Here is a 21268-nt window from a genome sequence, read left to right as displayed (position 1 = left end):
GCAGGGAGGAGAGGCAGAAGAAAAAAGTTCCTAAGGCACAACAGCAGAACCTTCCGCACCACTGGAAGACAGTGAGGGAGGGGCAGGGGGTGAAGTTAAGGCCAAATGTGGCACACACCTGCAAGGATGTTTCCAGGAGGAGGAACTAGGGCAGTAATACCCAATTGATCTAACCACCTCCCCCCACCTCATGACGAAAGGGAAAATTTAGAGGGGATTACACATGAAAGGAAGAGAAAAGAAGCTTTTTAATCAAATTCTAAATGCCATATTTTTTACTCCCCGTCTCCCTCGTTTCTCACAGATGAGCAATAAACACACAGTTTCTGCTATAACTCCTCCTGAGAGATTGTTTGCTTCCTCCCATTTTTCAGAAATTAGAATTGCAAAGGAAAATAAAATAAGAGCCCTGAACCGAAAGGCGCTTTTTCATAACTATTATTTGTGTTATCGTGTGACCGTTATTTCACTGAACAAGTATTTACACGTCGGGCAAGGGACGCAGAGCATACAGCAGGGATCAGAGCCCAGGTATGCAGAACGATCGTGACACAAGATTGAAAATGAAAGGGCCACCAGAAGGAGTTTTTTATTTTTTCATTTATTTATTTATTTATTTATTTATTTATTTTGAGAAGGAGTTTTTTAAAAGAAAATACAATGGGGCTTCAGGGAAAAGAAAGACTCCTTCGTGTGGAGAGGTCTTCACGTAGGAGGTAATTTCCAGGCCATCTGTGGAAAGATGTGCAGGTCCGGAGGTGATGGAAAAAGACATCAGAGACCGAGCAGTGTGAGCGGAAAGCCAGCAAAGCTGCGGCAGCCCTCGGTTTTGAAAGCTGGAACTTCCCCCAGGGTCCTCTACAACCGTGACCTTGCCACGCCTCCCCCGGAGGGGTCTGTGTTCCCTCCTCCGGACTCTGGCGGTGGTGACTGATCGGACACAAGTGAAGCTGCGTGACACCACTGCCTTCTAGTTGATCCCCTTGGAGGTGCTTGTCTGCACCGACTGCCAATCATGCCAGAGCCCAGCCCTCCCAAAGCTTAAATGACTACAAGGACATCTTCCTTGATCCTTACCCACCGTCCGTATTACATAGCAATAAGAAGTGGAACAGATAGATAGGGTTTAGAGTTCTTCTTTTTAAATATGAGTCATGGTGAGTCTCTAGATGTTAATGAAGGTAGAAGCCATTGATGAGAATTTAGGGCTCACATTCTTCTCCATTTCAGAGGCTAATATGTGGACAAGGAGGGAACTTACCCTTGGTGTAGGCATTCAGTAGCACACCCGAGGATGACACTGTGCCGGGGCGGAGGCAGCGTGGAATCATGGAATGTACATTGGGAATGTTCAGGAAAGCAGATCCCAGTTCCAACCCCTGGCAGCCATAGGAAAGTCAGCTAACTCTCTGAGCCCCTCTACTAATTTACCTGCCCCCCAAAATACACAGATGCATTTCAGAATCTATAAGCATTAGTCAGTGGTACAGGTTTTTTTTTTAAACTTATTTTAATTACATAAATTCATTCATGTAATTTAAAGTCAAATTGTACCAAAGGCTTGCCATGAAATAGTATTTTCTCCATTCCCTCTCAGACTCCCTCTCCTGCACCCTGCAGATGACCACATTTAACTTTTAGCTGGGTTTTTTTTCTAGTAATTACCATCATATTCTTAATTAATATGCTTATTTCAAAATTTAATAATGCATCATGTTAATGCAAAGATAGTTCTTTCACATTCCCCAATTTTCTTCCCTTATCCTCCCAAATGTCTGTTTGTATTTACATCAAGGTTCTTATATAAAAATTGTTCATTGCAAAGCCAAATACGACACTAATAACATCCTCTCCCCACTCCACCCTCTTTTTCAGAAAGCTCTTTACTTACCCTCAAATAAATAACCACCTCATTAAACTTGTGAAATACTCCATGTGTTTTAATGCTTTCATGATTCTCCATCTTATTCACCACCACACCACCTGTTCTATTGAGTACTTTCTTCACCTGCTCTGCTAGATCTTTCCATCTTCCTGGTTCCATCTGGATAAAATGCTGTCTAGAGCTGCTCTTGTCCTAATATTTTTCTCTGTTTTTCATGAATTGGAACCATACTCTTTTGGATCCAATTTCTTCCTATTATTTGCCCTGTAATTTTGCTGGTGCATACTTTCCATTAGCGTCTTAGGACAGATTACATTGAAGGTAAGCTTTCTAAATCCCTACATAACTGTGCATTCATTGTTCTAGGAACTCAGTAGGATCTTGAAAGCTGAAGGCTCACGTTTAGTCCTGGGGCATATTCTTATATTATTTCTTTAATAATTTCCTGCCCTCTGCTTCCATATTTTTCTTTTTGGAACTTCTCTAAGTCTAATGTTGAACTGTTGTACTTGATTTTTTTCAATCTTTTTCCCCTGCCTTTAATACTTCCATTTCTTTGTCATTTTGCATTACTTTGCAGTCATTTCCCTTACTTTCCCCTTCAAACTTTTTACTAAATTACAATCATATTGTTAATGTCCAAGAATTTCTTTAATATTGTTTTTTTTCAGAGTGTGTATATTTAATTTCCTGCACAATCTGTTTTTCCTGGTTTGCTTTTCCTGTTTATTTTATTCTGTTTCACGTTGAGTGCTTTCTTCAAATATTTTTTGATGCTTGGCTGTCTATTCATATTTAAGAGAAAAATACTTAAAAACTGGTAATACTTGAAAACGTATGGGATCACCTTATAAAGAGCAAGCCATACCCAAAGCTGATTGGCCAGGAAGCCAGACATTTCATTAGGGGACCATCTGAAAAGTCAGTGAATGAGAGCTATACTTTGGGAGCCATTCAAAGTCTTTCAAAGAAGGGAGAAAAAAAGATGCTATCTGCTTACAGTGTGAAGAGGTGATGAGGAGTTTGTAGATACAATTCCACTTGAACCCCTCTGTTCATCTCTATGACTCACCCCCTGCTCTTTGCTCGATGTAGTACCCCAAAGCTCCACCTCCCTCTCTTTCAAATTCTCCCAAAAGTAAACCTTCTGTCCCAGGCCTGGGAGTGGGGGCAGGGTGTGAACATTCTGTATGATCAAGTAGATTATCTAATGACTTGACAAAAACCTATTTATGTCATTGAATAAAATCAGTTTAAGTGGATACCCAATTATGTATTTAATATTGCAGGATGTAACACCTGGCACTCACTACCAAATCCATACATTAGGGAGCATTATGCTCAAAAATCCACTTCTCTGGGGGCATCTGGGTGGCTCAGTTGGCTAAGCATCTGCCTTCAGCTTAGGCCATGATCCTGGGATCCAGGGATTGAGCCCTGCATCAGGCTCCCTGCTCAGCGGGGTGCCTGCTTCTCCCTCTCCCTCTATTGCTCCCCCTCACTTGTGCTCGCTGTCTCTCCTGCTTGCTCTCTCTCTCAAATAAATAAATAAAATCTTAAAAAAAAAAAAAAGAAATCTTCATCTCCAACTTCTGTAATCACTTCATGTGGGGAAATCCCATGGTCTGTGAGCAGCACTGCAGAGAGAGGTGAAACCTGGTGAAGACTCCAGCCCTGATGGAGAACTTCAGGCAGGTCATGATGGACCAGACACGCTGGAGGCTTTGGGGTCATGACTCTCGCAAGGCTTGCAGATGACCCAGATGCTGTAGGTCAGAGGTTATGGACTCAAAATCCATAGAAAAGATTTGTTTGGTCTTTGTCATACTTAAAAAAAAAAATTTGAGACAACCTTAAATATCAGGAAATTTCATGCAAAATTCTGAATTTCTAACTTCTTTTGAAATCACAGAGAATCTGGCAGGACCATGCTTCATCTCTCCTGACAGGGATTTGGCTGGGGCAAATGTTCACTAAAGGCCATGAGCTTTCCTACTCCTGGCCCACTTCACCCATTTAAAACAACCGTTTTACCCCTGTTAGACATTACACTTTGCAGCCACCCGGCAGATCATGAATTTATCAAGATACCAAACCATGTATGATTCTGAGCTTCCTCATCAGAACTGTATTTATATGGGGGCGCCTGGGTGGCTCAGTCGGTTAAGTGTCTGCCTTCCGCTCAGGTCATGTTCCCAGGGTCCTGGGATCCAGCCCCATATCAGGCTCCCTGCTCAGCATCAAGTCTGCTTCTCCCTTTCCCTCTGCCCCTCCCTCTAGCTCATTCTCTCTCTCTCAACTAAATAAAGAAAATTTTTTTAAAAAAGAAATAACTATATCTATATGTAATAAAATCCAAGATTACAAACTGCATATGTTAGTTGTGTTGTAGGTATGGGCACTCAATAAAATTTAATTGATTAAATTTACTTATATAAAGAAATATATTTCTAAAATCAGTTTATTACCCCAACATGACAAAGCTGATATGGAAATCAACACTGTATTCTGAGGTCATAGACTCTGATTATTTCAAGTTTCTGACTTCCTGAATCCACTACACCTGTTGGGTCTCCTTGATTTTACCGTCACCAGCATTTTTGAGTCTGTTACCTCTTGCCCTGTATTGTATCTATCCTCAGACTATTCTTGAACTTGGGTTTCTAATTACTGCAAGAGGAAAGCACATCAGGAGTCTGCATGCCATTCGAAATTCATCATCTCCAAGAGAGGCTGAGCAAAAGAATTTACAGTTATGATCATGAAACATCCATCAGTTACTTTGAGAGATCATGGAAAATATGATGCTTGAAGAATGAACATTTTCTTAATTTTAAAGGGGAAGAAAATGTGGATTTCAGAAATAATAGACTCAGGACTGAAGGTATATAATGGCTTAATAAAATTACATCAGCGCCGAAGAAGAGAATTTAAGGGGAAAACAACATGGGTTCATAACATAAGGCTGCCCAACTAGCCTCACATTATTTTTATTGTGTTGTGTATCTTACCTAGGAATACAATAGGAGTCTAGGAATCCCTCTGTGTAGCCATTTTGACAATTGCCAGACCTCCTTGTGATATTCTTGGGGTCAAAAAAGAAGAAAAGTAGGATATATATATATATACTATATGCCACATACTGTCTGCTTGCATATTTGATGCTGGCAAGCTATATTTTAAGAGTAGTCATTGATTAAACAAAAATTTACTGGTTCTTACTGTCAAACACTGACAGATGTTTGCAACATTGATTAATAGGAGATGTCCCGCTGAGAGAAGGTGACTAACAACATCCACAGAGTTTACTCACAGTTTTATTTCTTTTCAACATTTTTATCATCAAAAGGATGAAAATTCGCAAAGGATTAATCTGAAAATTTGGAAATGCTGCAAAGCTTGCTTCAAAAAGAGTTCTACAGACTGAAATACTGTAAATATGTGCTGTAACTAACAAAGTTTAAAGTGATGATAAAATATTTTTTTCTTTTTATTTTTATGCAACTTATAACAACAATCACAGTTCCCTGCCCTACTCTTTCCCCAATCTCCCCAGTCGCCCTTTGCAAAGGTATACACTGTTGACTATTACGGCTTTTGAAACTTATACATTTCCATACATCCATACTTTAGACAGTATCCATTGACTTCCTGTTATGGTAGGTGAGGACTTAGCTCTCTTATACAGCTAATTCAGCTCTACAGCAGGTTTTGGTTTGAATAATTAATCTTCCATACTGACATTGTTCTGCCAACATGACTATTACTCACAGCTGGACTTTGTAACATGGTAATTAAAACTAGGTTTTCTTTCTTATTTTTGTCTTCCTTAAAGTTAATAATTGCATTGCTTTTTGATTTCCTTGGTTTTCTTTGTGGCTTATTCTCCCCACGCTTTCCAATAGACTGTCAGCATACATTTCTACAAGCTCACATCAGCCTCCAAGATTTTTCTTGAAGACACACTTCCAGAATTTTCTCCTCTTCTGGAATGGTTGCTCTTAGTTCTTTTGCACAATTGACTTTCTAGGTTTACAATTCATCATTGCGTTCCGGGGTTAGACCTAATATTTTGTCTTCTTCCTTCTTCTTTCTTGTCTCCATTATGTTCTTCATAAAGGGTTCATGGAAGATTTATTTTTTGAGACTTTGAATATCCTGAAATCTTATTATTTTACCTTCCTCAATGGTTGGTAGTTAAATAAATATCAAATTCTGGTTGGAAATAAATATTTTTAAAAATTCTGTTTGGATGAGAGACACCTAACTCTGGGAAATGAACAAGGGGTAGCGGAAAGAGAGGTGGGGGGGGGTTGGGGTGACTGGGTGATGGGCACTGAGGGGGGCACTTGGTGGGATTAGCACTGGGTGTTATGCTAAATGTTGGCAAATTGAACTCCAATAAAAAAAATTTTAATTAAAAAAAAATAAAAAAATAAAATTCTGTTTGGAAATAATTTCCATTCCCTTCCTCTGAATGGCATTCCTTACTGGTGTTGTGGAAGCCATGAAAATGCACTCCTCAGTTCTCCTGCATAATTAGTGACACCAATTGCTATCCTTCTGGACCCTCTACTTCACTGGCCCTGAGGTCATGCTTGTCACAGACTACTCTCCCTTATGACTGACCATGGCAGGGGTACTAATGCAGACCCATTTCTGCAGGACACTGACTCCTTCAGTACGCAATGTTGGCTCAAGGGCTTCTCATTGGCCTGGCTGGATCTTTCTTAGACCTGTACTGCCATTTGAGACTCTTCCCTGCCAAACCTGTTTCTTGCCCACTTTCTTTCACAGGTGTTAGACATGGGTCATGGTCTAAAGGCTCTGCCTTCTGTGTCTCCTTCCTCTTTATCCTTCACAGTTGTTTCCTTCGATAAATGATAAATGTTTTGCACATCTAATCCTGTCTTGACATTTGCATCTCAGAAGTCTGGGTTTCACTTCCTGGAAGGCAAAGAAAATGCCATTCTGAGTGATATTTACGGGGTGGACAATTTCCTGGCACAAGATGGTGTCCTGACTGCCAAATATTTCACCAGCAGAACCTGGGGAAATGTCCTGGTGGAGGTGAATGACATTGCAGGTGCAATGATCCAGGCATCCCAATGCCTACAAGGAGAAGGGGACTGATTCGTTCCTGCTGTATTGTGCTGAGACATCATAGAGAGATCATGAGAAATCATAAGCCTTTAATAAGCAGTCAAAGACTCAATATGAGAGCCAGAGGGTGTCACTGGTAGCTCACAAAGAGATCATTATCTCCTGCAGTGGAAGTATATGTACAACTTAGCCTCAGATCCAGGACCTGGTAGAGATGCAGAACTCCAGAGATGTTTAAATGCTCAACTAAGGTAGATCTGTTCTACCAGGATCAGAGCCCTGGTTGGAAAACCTAAGACTCTGAAACATGGGAAGTAGTTGCTGGGATTTTCAGAGTCTTTGGAACCCATGGAGACTACAGAGGTCGCCTGAGCTGCCTTAGTTAGAGGCAGCACTTCCCTACACTGAAGAGGCCTCACTCTTCAAAGGCAGCAGTGCCTCCCTCAGGAGCCAACAGGCCACTAACTAGGGTGAAATCCTGGGGTTAAAACCTAGAGACAGCTGGGCCTGACAGAGGAAGAAAGACATTATATCCCAAAGTAGCTTCAAGATTTAGAATGTACTGGCAGGAGCCCAAGAAGTACCACTGGGAATGAAGGCCCTTGACTAAGGGACTAGAATAGAAGGCAGGGCAGGACAGAATTCATTAACAACGGGGGTACTTTCTCCAAAAATGTGTGTTAATGCTCTGGCCAAGGAGCTCAGAGATAGGGAAAACCTGCCACTAGAATGGCTCTGAGAAGCCTAGAAAAAGTTATGGCCCACAGTGAGTGGACAGAAATGCTTGAGCTTCCCTGACAGCTGATAGAGGAAGAAATGCAAGAAGCTGGGAGAAGTAGGCATGCTGGAATGACTATGTTATGTAGGGCCAAATAATCCACTAGAGTTCTGTGTCTCATACGAGCACTAGAAGGAGATACACCATTCACCAGTGCCATCAGGAATATGCTAGTGAGGGGGCACCAGTATCACTCAGAAATTTAGTGGGGGCACTTCTCTGCAGGCCATGGCTGACAGTGGAAGAGGCCATCACAGAGCTGGGCTTGTTACCATCCATGGAGGCCATGAGTCTAGTGAACATCTGTCACCACACAGAGTCACAGTTCTTTTTCTTCTGATGAGAACTTTTAAAATCTACTCTCTTAGCAATTTTCAAATATACAAAAGTGTTATGAACTATAGTCGCCACGCTGTACATTCCATTCCATGACTTATCTAGACAAACTAGATGTTTGTATCTTTTGACTGAGGCTTTTTGTTTGTGTGTTTGTTTTTAGCTTTTTCTTCCTGCATAGCCTCAGTTTCTTTAAGTTTCCTTCCAAAATAGTTGGTTTTGTTGTTATTTCCTTATTTGTATGGTTCTCAATCTCTCGTGTTAGAGGCCTTTCTCAGATGTCTGTTGATCTTTGATCTTCTACTCATATTTAAGAAGGAGAAATAAAGAACCTGATTGGAAGGTCTGAGCGTGTGGGTGGGGTTTGCTGACTCTGAGCATCACTGTAGAGGGATCTGTCTCCACCAGCTATTGTGGAATTGGTAGGATCGGCATCTTAGGTCCTTCCACATGAGCTCATCAGATTCCCTAGAGAAGACTCTTCTATCACTACTTGGAGTGTAAGCCACACTGCCAGCATTCTCAGAGCCTGGTGGGTGAAGAGGGTGGGCATGGGGCTGGGGACCTGGAGGTGTCTCAGCTTTCAGCTGCATATGTTTACTTTTCAGTAGAGTGCTCATGCAAATGAGACTGATGTCCCTTAGCCCAGACACTTTCCATTCTATACGCTCCAAAAAAAGTAACCTCTAGTTTTCTCCTCAACGGAGAAAGAGCAGATGCCCAGCAGTGAGGAGAAGGGGGTGATCTCGAAATGTAGTTCTTTCTTAAACAGTTTTCAACCGATTCTTATGTGAGCACTTCCTTTCCCTCCAGTTCCAGAATATCTGGTCTTGCTACTCTCAGAGCTTCTTGAAAATCCTGCAATTTGTTCTTGGCTTCTCCCACTACCAACTTAACAGTCTGCCTTCTTGTGTCTGCTCAGTCAATAACACTTGTCCATCTGCTTTTCAGCTCTTAAAGCTTTGCTGCTACTTTGCTTTCTCCACTATGGGTCTTTCTCCACCTCCCTTCCTTCTTCTCTCCCACCCTTTTTTCTTCCTCCACCTTCTTTCTTTAAGTTTCTTTACCACAGTTTGACAGGGTCTCAAGAGAGAAAAGAAAACCTTAATGGGTAAATTCAATCCACCTCCTTTTCCCAGAAATACTATTATTTCTCCCTTGCAAAAGTAATACATTTTGCTTATGGAAAAATTAGAAAATCCAGACAACCAGAAAGAAAAAAAAATCATCTGTAAACTCACCATCTAGAAACTTTTTTCCTTTACCAGTTTGTGTGTGTGTGTGTGGCGGGGGAGGGGGGGTACACTCTTTTACGCCTGAAATGAACATTCTGCATGCTCCCTCTCTCTGAGCCTTGTGAAGCTCTGGACATAAAATAAAAAGTGAGCTAAACATGGTTCCTGGCATCTCAAAGCTGAGATCTGTCAAGGGAAGACAAACATTTCAATAAAATGGGCTAAGTATCATTAAAGGAGTAGTACAGGATTTTACGGCAGGAGAAAGAAGGAGTATCAAATCTAGGTTTGGGCATGTCAGGAGGGGGCTAGAGAGAGTCCCACACTGCCCAGGAACTGTAAAGTGCTGACTACGTAGTCACACTTATTTATCAGCTGAGATGTATAAGAAGCATCACATAACTGGGATTTTTCTCTTAACAACATACCATGTGCAACTTTTTAACCACCCTACATCAACTTTTTTTTTAAGATTTTATTATTTATTCATGAGAGACACAGGGAGAGAGGAAGAGACACAGGCAGAGGGAGAACCAGGCTCCTCATGAGGAGCCCATTGCAGGATTTGATCCTAGGACCCCGGGATCATGCCCTGAGCCACCCAGGCATCCCCCTACATCAACTTTTTAATAGCTAAATACCATTCCACTGCACACGTGTACAGCTATTACTTTAATTGATCATCTTAATATATTTAATTTCCAATTTTTGAGAATTATCCACCATCTGTGGTAACCCTCTTCGTACCTTTGCACATTGAAGATGAAATTTACTGAGATTAAAAGTTCAAAAATAAGGGCACCTGGGTGGCTCAGTGGGTTAAGTGTCTGCCTTTGGCTCAAGTCATGATCCCAGACTCCTGGGATCCAGCCCCACGTTGGGCTCCCTGCTCAGCGGGGAGCCTGCTTCTCCTTCTCCCTGCTTGCTCTCTCTCTCTCTCTCACCCTCAAATAAATAAATAAATAAATAAATAAATAAATAAATCAAAGATAAACAATAAAAGGCGATTTCAAGAGAGATCTGGCTCAACAGCAACTCACATGGGGAAACGTTAAAAAGCCTGAGAAGGGGTGGCCCAGGTAGCTCAGCGGTTTAGCGCTGCCTCCAGCCCAGGGCCTGATCCTGGAGATCCGAATTCGAGTCCTACGTCGGGCTCCCTGCATGGAGGCTGCTTCTCCCTCTGCCTGTGTCTCTGCCTCTCTCTCTCTCTCTCTCACTCATGAATAAATAAAATCTTAAAAAAAAAAAAAGACACCTTGAAAAATTCTAGGTTGTTTCCAGCTTCTCTCCCTCTCTTTCCCCTGATGCTTCAGGCATTCCAAGTCCTGACCCTGTGGGGGGAATGGTTAATGGTTACCTCTCTCATCTGTCCTGACTGCTTGCTGCTTTCCTAGAATGCCACAGCCCCCCCCCCCCCCCCCCCGCTCTGTGTTGGGTGCCTGCACTCCAGCCCACACCTATTTTTGTAAATGAAGCTATCCCGGGACCCTGCTGAGCCCATTCAGTCCCTCGTTGCTAATGGTGTGGACACACACTGCATGACCTGCAAAGCCTAAAACCTAGCCCTCTGCTGAAAAGCCTGCCAGTCCCTGATCTCATCAGTATAGTTTTCCTTGACTGCCCCCCAAAACTCTTACTCATCCCCCCTTTCCTGGCACCCCCACTCTTCCTGGTACTTATTATAATAAGGCATTTAAGACATTTTAATATAATTATTTGACAACCATCTCTCCCCAACTCATCTGTAAGTGACATGAGGGCAGGGGTCTTACCTTATCTTTCTTTCTGTGGTGATGTGAGACCCACCAGCCTTAAACCACCAATCACTACCCCCAACCCCAGCCTCTTCTACAGCTGGGGCAAACCTGAAGACTCTGAGAGAGAAGTCTTTGGTCCTCTGTGGGTGCAGGGAGGCTTTGCATTGGAACCCTGGCCAGGAAGACTGGAAAGGGCCAGGCGGCTGGTTCACAGTAAACACAGTCCCTATTAGGTAAATATGAGGAAATGGATCTCTCACATAGGCCTAAGAGTGTGCTTTGAAAATATCCCTACTCGACTTCTGCTCGACTTCAGATCATTTCAGGGAGGATGTACCTGAGCCCTGAGCAAACACCCTACCACTGTTGTTCCCATCTCTGCCAAGCCCCAGAAGAAAGGCCTGAGATTGAGTAAAGAGATGCCAACACCAGGAAAGAACTAGGGTCACTGATGGGGAAGGGGCTAAAGGGAAAGACTAAGTGCTAAGGAATCCAGACAGAAGGGCGAGTCATGTAGGAAGGAGGAGGGGCATCCCCAACAGGCTTGCAGGGGCCTGGAAGTACATTCTCTACCACCCCTACCTCCCCTGTGGGTTTGCAGGCATCCCCTAGACCTTACAAAAAAGAACCTGAAAATATAGCCAGGAGTCCCTATTCACTTCAGGATCCTGAGCCTGGAGACCTCGGGCAGCTTATGCTCAGTCATCTGCATCCATCTCCAAACCCCTGTTAAGGATGATGGGACAGAGAAAGGCCCGATAGGTAACCCTAGACTGCTCTGCTTCTTGGAGACCATGACCCAGCCCCTACCCCCAGGAAATAGGAAGATCAACTTTTCCATCTCCTGCTCCATCTTTTCGTCAAGTGTCAGAAGATACAGAGGCCTCTCTAGGGTCATATTTGCATTCTCAGAATTCAACAGCATGCCTGCCTGCCACATAGTAGGCTCTCAGGAAGTGGGCCTTGGCTAAATGTCCAGCTCTCTATAATTCTTCTTGGGGCAGATGTTAGCATGAAGAGAAAATACTTAGGCAGAACAAAGTGGCCTTTTCAGACATTTGAAAGGCAGTCTCATCACAAAGCAGTTAGTTTTATTCTTTGAGGTTTGGAAAGGTCAAGACCCAACCAGGGTTGAGTCCTGTGCTAAAGCCCTGACACGAAAGGTAGGCTTCCCATTCAATATCAAAGATAGAACTGAGTGTGTTACTTGGGAGGAGCAGAGTTCCTCTTGCTGCAAATAGTCAAGCAGAAGCTGGAAGATCCCATTAGGGTAACTGCAAGTGGTTTGTCCTGAGAAGAAATTTGATTGAGGATTATCCCGGGTCCCTTGTATCTCCAGCATTCTAATTATCAAATACAGGTGCACTATAGGGACACCTGGGTAGCTCAGTGGTTGAGTATCTTTGCCTTTGGGTCAGACCGTGATCCTGGAGTCCTGGGATCGAGTCCTGCATCACGATCCTTGCAGGGAGCCTGCTTCTCCCTCTGCCTATGTCTCTGCCTCTTTGTGTCTCTCATGAATAAATACATAAAAACTTTTTGTTTTAAATGTGCACTATAGACATGGAAATAGTATTTGCTTAACCATTGTATTTAAACTTACTGAATATCACTGCTTTGTTTATTTTGAGTATTTTATCAAACAACAAAGATAATGGTTCATGGATGAGGTTCTGTCATCCATACTTCAAACCATAATGTTATTAATAAAAAATCTATTCAAATTTCACTAAATATTTATCTTTAGTCAATATATCAAATTATTGCAGTCGTAAACTTAAGTATATTTCTTTTGAACACCAAGCTCGGTTCAACAGAGTAAGTTGGTAATGTGCTTTATGAAAATAAAGTATTTCAAAAATGATTTGAATAATCTTTGGTCAAACGCTATCGAAATAATTGCAAAGATTTCATTCCATTGAGTACTGTAAGTTGGAAATGAAGAAGTGAAGCAACAATTTCTAAAATGTTTAATTCCTTTCTTCTAAATAGCTCAAGAGGACCGTTTCCCAAGTGCTTTCACTTTTTTTTAGTATTACGATAAATCCATACTTCACCTTTGTAGAGTTCTTTACATTTTTCAAGACATGTTGACATTCATGATTTTGTTTTCCTTCTCACAATGTATCGGGGAGGTAGGCAGTGCGGCAGAGATTGCTGGTTCTTCTGAATGATCTGTTCCCACCTGATTTCAACAGAATTGGATTTGCTACACTTCCAGTTGCACAGCGGGACATAATTCCCAGGTTCCTTACACCATGTGACTGAGTAGCTCGGCCAAAGGGACCTGAGTGGAAAGGACCATGCAGCCCTCCAGGTCAGGCACTCATGAGGCCACAGTCCTCCCCTTCCCTCTTTCTCTGTCACCGGATGAAATGTCGCCCAGGAAATGCACAAAGGTCATTAACTGTCTGGGCAAGACATTGTCCCCTGTTCTTCCTCACTGCTTTAAACTCTTCCCCAGATTTGTGTGAGAAAGCAGACTATAAGTATTCAACTAAGACAAAAGAAAAAAGGGGGCACCTGGGTGGCTAAGTGGGTTAAGCCTCAGACTCTTGCTTGAGAATCAGGGTCGTGAACTCAAGTCCCGCACTGAGCTCCATGCTGGGTGTGGAGCCTACTTAATAAAGAAAGAAAAAAGATATACTGAAATAGAGATTATTTTACATCTACATTAATTCCTTCATTAGAATTTATATCAATTATATTCTTCCTTATCAAGGGCTAAGAAAACCACTAAACATTAAAAAAATAATATGATATTATTGTCTATGACCTCAAGGAGTCACAAAAGAGTAAACGATCCATGCTGCCTGTTGTTATTACATGATGGGAATATTTGTGTCAAGCCTCTGAAGGCTAAGTAATGGTGTATAGTGATCTTTCACACTACTTTTGTATCCAGAATATATCAAGGTAGAGTATATAAAAAGGAAATTATCTGTTGAAGTATCTATTTACCTTATCAACACATATCTTACTTATCCTATAGGTATACTTATCTGTTTAAGTATGGATTACAAGTATAATTTAGCAGTTTCCTGAGAAGATGTGGATCCTGGAGGACAGTGACTATGTATTTTTACTCACCCACTCTTATCCTCCCAATAGGCATGTATTCCATTCTCCTCCTACACCTCAACTTTCCTTCATGCCTTAAAAAGATGACATTCATTGAAAGAAAGGCACATTTTGTACAGGTTAATTATAATAAAATTCTGGCTTAGAACGATCTTACTGTTTGAAAAATTAATATAACTCAGAAGAGTTCTATAAGCCAAAGCTATGACTAACTACATAGTCAGGTACACTGTTGTGCATTCATTCATTTTGTACTTAAGAAGTACGCATTGACATTATTCGATTGCTGAGTGGTTCGTATTTTCCCTCTTTTCTATTGACATTGCCAAACATTGCTATGATTTTGAAATTATTAGTCTTTTTTTCCTATTCTTAAAATTTTTCTTGGACTTGACTGTAACCTTTAAAAAACACGATGTTCAATCAGATATTCAAAGAAGAGTGAGTCAAGCGCCCTGGAAGATATTTTAATTATTTCTGATTAAACACACTAAGGAACTCAGTACTATTCTACAAAACACATTAACTTCCAACCAAGTTGATTTTTACATCTATGTACCAAATATATTTTAATGAGAGGAAAATTGGCAAAGTGCTTCCCAAAAGCATGTGGCATATACAATTTGAGCATATATCTGGCAGATAAACTGCCTTCATTACTACTTGAGAAATGAAAAGTCATCCAGATGACAAAAGTCATGCTACTAAAGCCAGCCAGGAGACTTCCCCTACCTCCCATTCTGGAAACGTCTTCATAATATTGCACAGTGACTCTAATTTTTAATTGGTGGTTTTTACAATGGAATCATAAATCTGACGATGAACCTTAAATATTTACTGAAAATGTCAGATTCTGCTCCTTTATGCTACCTGATCTTTCTAGTTAGGATTTGGTACTTCCTGTCCCATTGGAAAGTGGCTAGAAAGATTGACAAAGAGAGTAAGAGCAAATCTTAGGAGCATCTGCTTATAAAAGCTATTAAATGGCCAGAAGCCACTTTCTGAGCACCTACCAAGGACATGGTGGCACTTTAGGATAGACGAAGTGAACATGGTTTTCTCACTGAAGGAATTGCCCAACCCAACCAGTGGAGCAGTGAAAGAAGGCAAATGGTTACATGAAGGAGGCCTGTGGTAGGAGGCATCAGAAATGAAGCACAGTGGGATTTCAGAGAAGGAAGAGATGGCATTCAGGTGTGGAGCCAAAGGGAATGCGTGAGTTGGTCATTGAAGGAAAGGTGGGATTTTTAATAAATAAAGGACTTTGTCTTGCTCACACATGATGATATAGCCTTGAGAATGCTCATCATGGCACACTGCAGGGAGCAAGAGCAGAGGCAAGGACATTAGGCAAGAGGCTATTCCAATGACCCAGGCAGAATCTGACAGGGGCTTGGATCCATGGCTGTAGATTAAAAAAAAAAAAAAAAAAAAAAGTGGTTGGATTCTGGATACATTTTGAAGGTTAGAGGTTGGATAGGGCTATAGGATTTGTTGATGGATGGAAAGTAAGATGTGAGAGAAAGGGAGGAGTTAAGGTTTCAGGCTAAGCCAACTGAAAGAGCAGAGTTGCCATAATGGAGATGAGAAGAACAGAAGTTTGCTTTTGGATGTGTTCAGTGTGGTGTGCCCATTGAGCATCTAAGTGGAGAAAGCAGTTGTCTCTCCAAGTCTGGAGCTCAGAGCACAAGTTCTGGCTAGAGACTCAAAACTTGGAATCATCAGGATCTAGAGTATTTCAAGAGTTCACTTGGAGTAAATCTAGTGAAGAGGCCCCTCGATGGAGCCCTGGGCCCTCAAACATCTACAGGCAAGGTGTGGAGAACACAGGAGTCACCAGTGAGCTGAGAGGGAAAGCAAGAAAGCCAAGTTGAGGAAATGTGTTGAGAAAAGAAAATAGTGTCTAGATATATGCTGCAGAGAAATGAACTAAGACACGAGCATTGATTTGAATGCATGGCCTGCTCAATACCAGTTGTGTCTATACCATCCATGAGTGTCCAAAGATTTCTGTTTCCGTCCCACCTCCTCATGTGAAAAGCAGTGTCTTTTCCCACAGGTTCCCAGTACAAGCGTTTGCAAGACTCTCATGTGGGAGGTCCACATGTATCTTCAACTGGGTCCTGGTCCTCTCAGAAACCCATGGTCAGAACAAAAACTCAGAACAAAAACTCCGGGGCTGGAATCACAATCTCAGTCAGGCCTTCAGTGCAAGTTTTTCAGGGGACGTCAAGAATCACCTTTCTGTGAAGGGCTGTGAAGGCACAGCAGTCTCTCTTCAAGTCAAGAGAAAGGGTATGTCCTCTTTCTGGGTGATGCTCAGATGAGCAAAGCAACGTGGGCTCCTAGAGCTCTGTGGGGGAAACCCTGCTTTTAGCTCTGTTTCTCCCTCTGTCTCTGTCCCTCTTTAGCTCTTTTACCCCCACACACAGACACACCTACACACACGGACTATTTTTTCAAGGTTTAGCTCAGTACCAGGACTCCAAAAGAACATGGAGGCCGCCATTTTGAGCAGAGCCCCCCATTATTCACCTTGCAGTTTGTTTGGCCTGCCTCCTGTCCTCCAGGCCATCAGACAATGATTATTGAATGGAGGCAGGGGAAGGGGGAAGTTTGGCTAGAATTCCCAGTCTCCCTAAGGGGTCTCCTTAGCCCACCTGTAAATTAGTGGCACAGAATGGGGCAGGGAAGAGGTGCTGGCCAGCTTCATCCTTCGTCATCATCAGATCCCCAAATGCAAAAGAATATGCTAGGGGTTTCGTGGCCTTGACAGCAATTTTCTAGGTCCTGGCTGAAATGTTCTATTACCAAAATCTGCAGCATATGTTTTATCTTTTCCAATAAGGTCAAAACTTCCCTACTTCCCTCTCTCTAACACATCCACTGAGAAAGAACACTGAAAATAGAAGGAAAATATCTCCTATGAAAAACTTAATATACTTGATGACAAATGATCTCTTCACAGTATACAAGACTGACTGAATTCCAAACCAAAGAAATTTGAAAGCAAAATTAATATTTTACAGCATTTTGTTTGCAGCATCGGCAAAATCAAGTGTCCACCTGTTACTAATTTCTTATGAACACAAAGTCCACTCTGCTTCTGGGAAGGATGGTTAGTGTTTGTCAAGTTTTTTTGCGTAAACATACAAAAATATAACTGAAAAGTTCATCAGAGGGCCAAAAGTGGGAATAAGAATCCAAAGCCTGTTGACTATTCCAGATACCAGAGTTCCAGAAAGCTTCTACAGTCCCAACTCCTGATTTTATAAGTGAAATTATCATGAAAGTCACTGTAATAAAAATTGATGACTTTTGTATACATACAGAGCTTATTACATGCACTCTAAAAACAGAACTTGTATGATTTAAATCTAAAGAAGTGATTTTGTAAGGACACCTGGGTGGCTGTGGTTGAGCATCTGCCTTCGGTTCAGGGTGTGGTCCCAGAGTCCCATAATGGGGTCCCACATCGGGCTCCCCTCAAGAAGCCTGCTTCTCCCTCTGCCTATGTCTCTGCCTATCTCTCTGTTTCTCTCGTGAATAAATAAATAAAATCTTTTTTTAAAAAAAAAGCAGTGATTTTTCAGGGATGGTCTATTAGGTCCTCCAGCTGGTCCACAAATATCTTATTTGTTTCTGGTATGAACTAAAATTTGCCTATGTTTTCTTCAGAAGAGGGGCCAGTTCTTCCCATAACTTTTCTATCACTAACCCTGAACAGGTGACGTTGAGGGTCTTCTGATTCCTCAAAAAAAATTTTTTGACAGACTGAACAAGTTTCCTACCATAGCTTTAAAGTATCTTAATGAAAAAATATATATCAATCTGAAATAACAAGTTTTTTGGTCCAACAAATCCGACATTCTTCTATGAGCTGTGGTAGCAAACCGAAGCTGACATACAATCAAATTTAGCCATTACTGCAACACTAGCAGCAGCTCAGAGCGCTATGTCACCTCAATAACCCAGAGCTGTCCTACCTCAATTATCTATGGCTTCAATTAAAAGTGTGTAGAAGTGGTTTTCATCTTGAATTCGTTCAAAATACGTGGCTTAATTCTCAATTTCAAATAGGTCTTCAGTAGGCTCACAAGTCACCAAAATACAGTACCCGAAGTTAGACATTTAAACATTTTTATTAAAATGTTTGCACATACACATAAAAAATTCTTTCTCTCCTGACACAAAACTGTACAAAATGTACCAACAACTGACATCATTATAAAGGAACCTGCAGATCAACGGGACCTCATCTTGAACACCAAATGAAGGAGAAATAGGAGGAAGAATTATTTGAGAGACAACTTTATCATGGCTCATCAATAATGCCTGCTGTCAAAATGTATTAAGGCATCACACAAGGGTGTCAACATCAGTTGTGTCAGGCTAATAATCTCATCTCTAAGGAATCCTTGAAGTTGGAGAAAAGATCATGGAAATACAGTTGTTGGAGGGCATAATCTAGATCATCCTGTCGTTGTAGAAACAACTGTTTTTATGGCTAGCTCTGTTTAAGATTGCATAAGGGGGTCTTCACACTCCTGATGATTAGTATGGTTGATGGGTGCAGTTCTGCGTGCCACAGGAAGAACCTTGGAGGAGTTTACGCCCGGCTCTCCAGGACATGTGATTTTGACACCTTTGAATTTGCTTCAGTTGTACATGGGCCACACACACTAAACAGATCTGATTGGATTAAACACTGAACTCATGACATCTCCACAAAGTGCAGCAGAGGGTCATGCTGTCTGCAAGGCTCCCTAACCTTGCAGTTTCTCTTGGCGCCCTCCTCAGTCTCCCCTTCCCGACTCTCAGGAAAGCGTCCCCTCCTTACCTCTAGGGCTTCCCCTACACCCAGGGAAAGGAGCTCCCCTTTCATTCCCAGCTGCCTGGCTTGCCAGGGCAGCCCCAGCTGCCCGGTTCCTCCCCCGGGAGGCCAATCCCCTGGGTGGCCTCGCCAACGTGTTCAAACGGGGCCTCCGGCGGGGGGTCGAGGCTGGAGGCTCCGGCGCCCCGCGCCCCTGGCGTCCCCGGGGCCCCCTCCCCGCGCGGCCCCCGCCTGGCCCCTGAACTCACCAGGAGGAGGTTGTGCGCCACCAGGTACCCGAGCCGCGGGCTGCCCCGGACGCCGGGGGCCAGGCGCCCGGTGGCGTAGCCGTGCCAGGCCACCACGTAGGGGTTGTCGATGGTGATCCAGTGCTTGACCTGGCCGCCGAAGTGGCGGAAGCAGAGCTCGGCGTAGTCCCTGAAGTGGTCGGCCAGCGCGCGGTGGGCCCAGCCGCCGTAGGCGTCCTGCAGGCGCTGGGGCAGGTCCCAGTGGTACAGGGTGACCACGGGCTGCACGCCCAGCTCGCGCAGCCGCTCCAGCAGCCGCCGGTAGTAGCGCAGCCCCTCGCGGTTGGGGGCGGCCGCGCTGCCGTTGGGGAGCACCCGCGCCCACGAGATGGAGAAGCGGTAGTGGGTGACCCCGAGCTCGCGCAGCCCCTCGGTGTCGCGGAAGACGTTGTTGTAGCCGTCGCTGGCCACGTCCCCGGTGGCGGGCGGGGACGGAGAGCGGGCGCCCGACGGCAGGCCGGCCGCGGGGGGCGCGCCGGGGGGCGCGGGGGGCCGGTGGGTGAAGGTGTCCCAGATGGACGCGCCCTTGCCGTGCTGCCGCCAGCCGCCCTCCGTCTGGTAGGCGGCGCTGCCCACCGCCCAGAGGAAGCCGTCGGGGAAGGTGTCGTGGAGGAGCCCGGCGGCCTCGGGGGCCGGGGGCTGCGCGAAGCGGGCCCAGGTCTGCGCCCCGTCGCCGGGCTCGGCGTGCAGCCGGCGGCCGCCCAGGGCCAGCAGCAGCAGCAGCAGCAGCAGCGGCGGCGGGGGCGGGGGCGGGGGCAGGGGCAGGGGCAGGGGCAGGGGCTCGGGCACCGGCAGGGGCCGCGGGCGGCGCGGCGGGGCGCGGGGCGGCGGGGCGCGGGCGGGCATGCTGCGCGGGAGCCGGGCGCTGGGGCCGCGCCGCACCCTTTATGCCCGCGCCCCGCCGCCCCGCGCCCCGCGCCCCGCCGCGCCCGCCCCCGCCTCCCCGCCTCCCCGCCGGGCCCCGCCGGCAATAATTACCTGCGAGGCGGCGCCGCCCCCCGCGTCGGCGGCGGGGGCGCAGAGGGCAGCGCGGGGGACGTCGGAGCCCCGCGCCCGGGCCTCCCCGCTCCCCGCGGGCCGCCGAGGTGCCTGGCGACGCCACCTGCCCTTCCCGTCCGCGCACCTGCGGGAGAAGCCGGAGCCCCGAGGGGCGCGGGGCGCGGGGCGCGGGTTCTCGGGCTGCGCTCCCGGCCCTGCCGGCGGAGAAGCACCGGCCTTCCCCCGGCCCCCACTCGGCCCCCACTCGGAGGCCCAGACAGTTCCACACGGACATTGCTGGATCCGATTAGGAACCGCGTGAGATCCTTTGAGGACGGCGAGGTGGGGAGAGCCCGGGGAGCGGGGGCTTGGGATGGTGTGAGAGGACCGAGCGGCTGGTGGCCCCCTTTCCCCCAGGGGCTCTAGGTAAGAGGCTCTCCCGGGGAGGGGAGCCGCTGGGGCCCGCTGGAGAAGGGGTGGGTGGTCCGGCCCCAGGCCCCAGGCCCCAGGCTGGAAAGCCTTCAAGGAAGACCAAGGAGATGCTTGGGGGGCCTTGACACTGCTTTACAATCCCTCATACTGTTACCTTGTTTTTTTTTGTTTTTTTTTTTTAATTCTTATTTATTTATGATAGTCGCTCCATGCAGGGAGCCTGACGTGGGACTCGATCCCGGGTCTCCAGGATCGCGCCCTGGGCCAAAGGCAGGCGCCAAACCCCTGCGCCACCCAGGGATCCCACCGCTGGGACACCCAGGGATCCCTTCTTACCACTTCAAACTAGTATTTGTTCTCGAGTTAGGCCTTGCAGAATTACTTGCCCATGGCCCAGAGGAAGGGGAAGGTGACGTTTCATGTCAAGATGGTTTTTGAGTTTCTTATTAAAAAAAATAATGTGTTTTTAAAAACACACACACAAAAAAAACCCAAAGTACCAAGGTTTCAACTTTGAAAAACTGTCATTCACCTTTTTTTTATCCTTTTGCATCTGTTGTAT

General features: G+C 44.9%; 1 protein-coding gene across 1 annotated transcript in view; it reads right to left on the bottom strand.

Moving 5' to 3' along the window:
* KL (klotho) overlaps window positions 1-20142 on the bottom strand; it is a 46037-nt gene extending 25895 nt beyond the window's left edge. The window contains exon 1 of the mRNA XM_041767447.1: window positions 19258-20142. Within this exon, the coding sequence (XP_041623381.1) occupies window positions 19258-20142 (885 nt within the window). The remainder of the gene's footprint in view (window positions 1-19257) is intronic.
* Between the last annotated feature and the right edge of the window lie 1126 nt (window positions 20143-21268).

The sequence above is a fragment of the Vulpes lagopus genome, chromosome 8 (assembly GCF_018345385.1).
Source record: "Vulpes lagopus strain Blue_001 chromosome 8, ASM1834538v1, whole genome shotgun sequence".
In the NCBI taxonomy this organism is placed as follows: domain Eukaryota; kingdom Metazoa; phylum Chordata; class Mammalia; order Carnivora; family Canidae; genus Vulpes; species Vulpes lagopus.
This window is presented reverse-complemented; position numbering and strand designations above follow the sequence as displayed.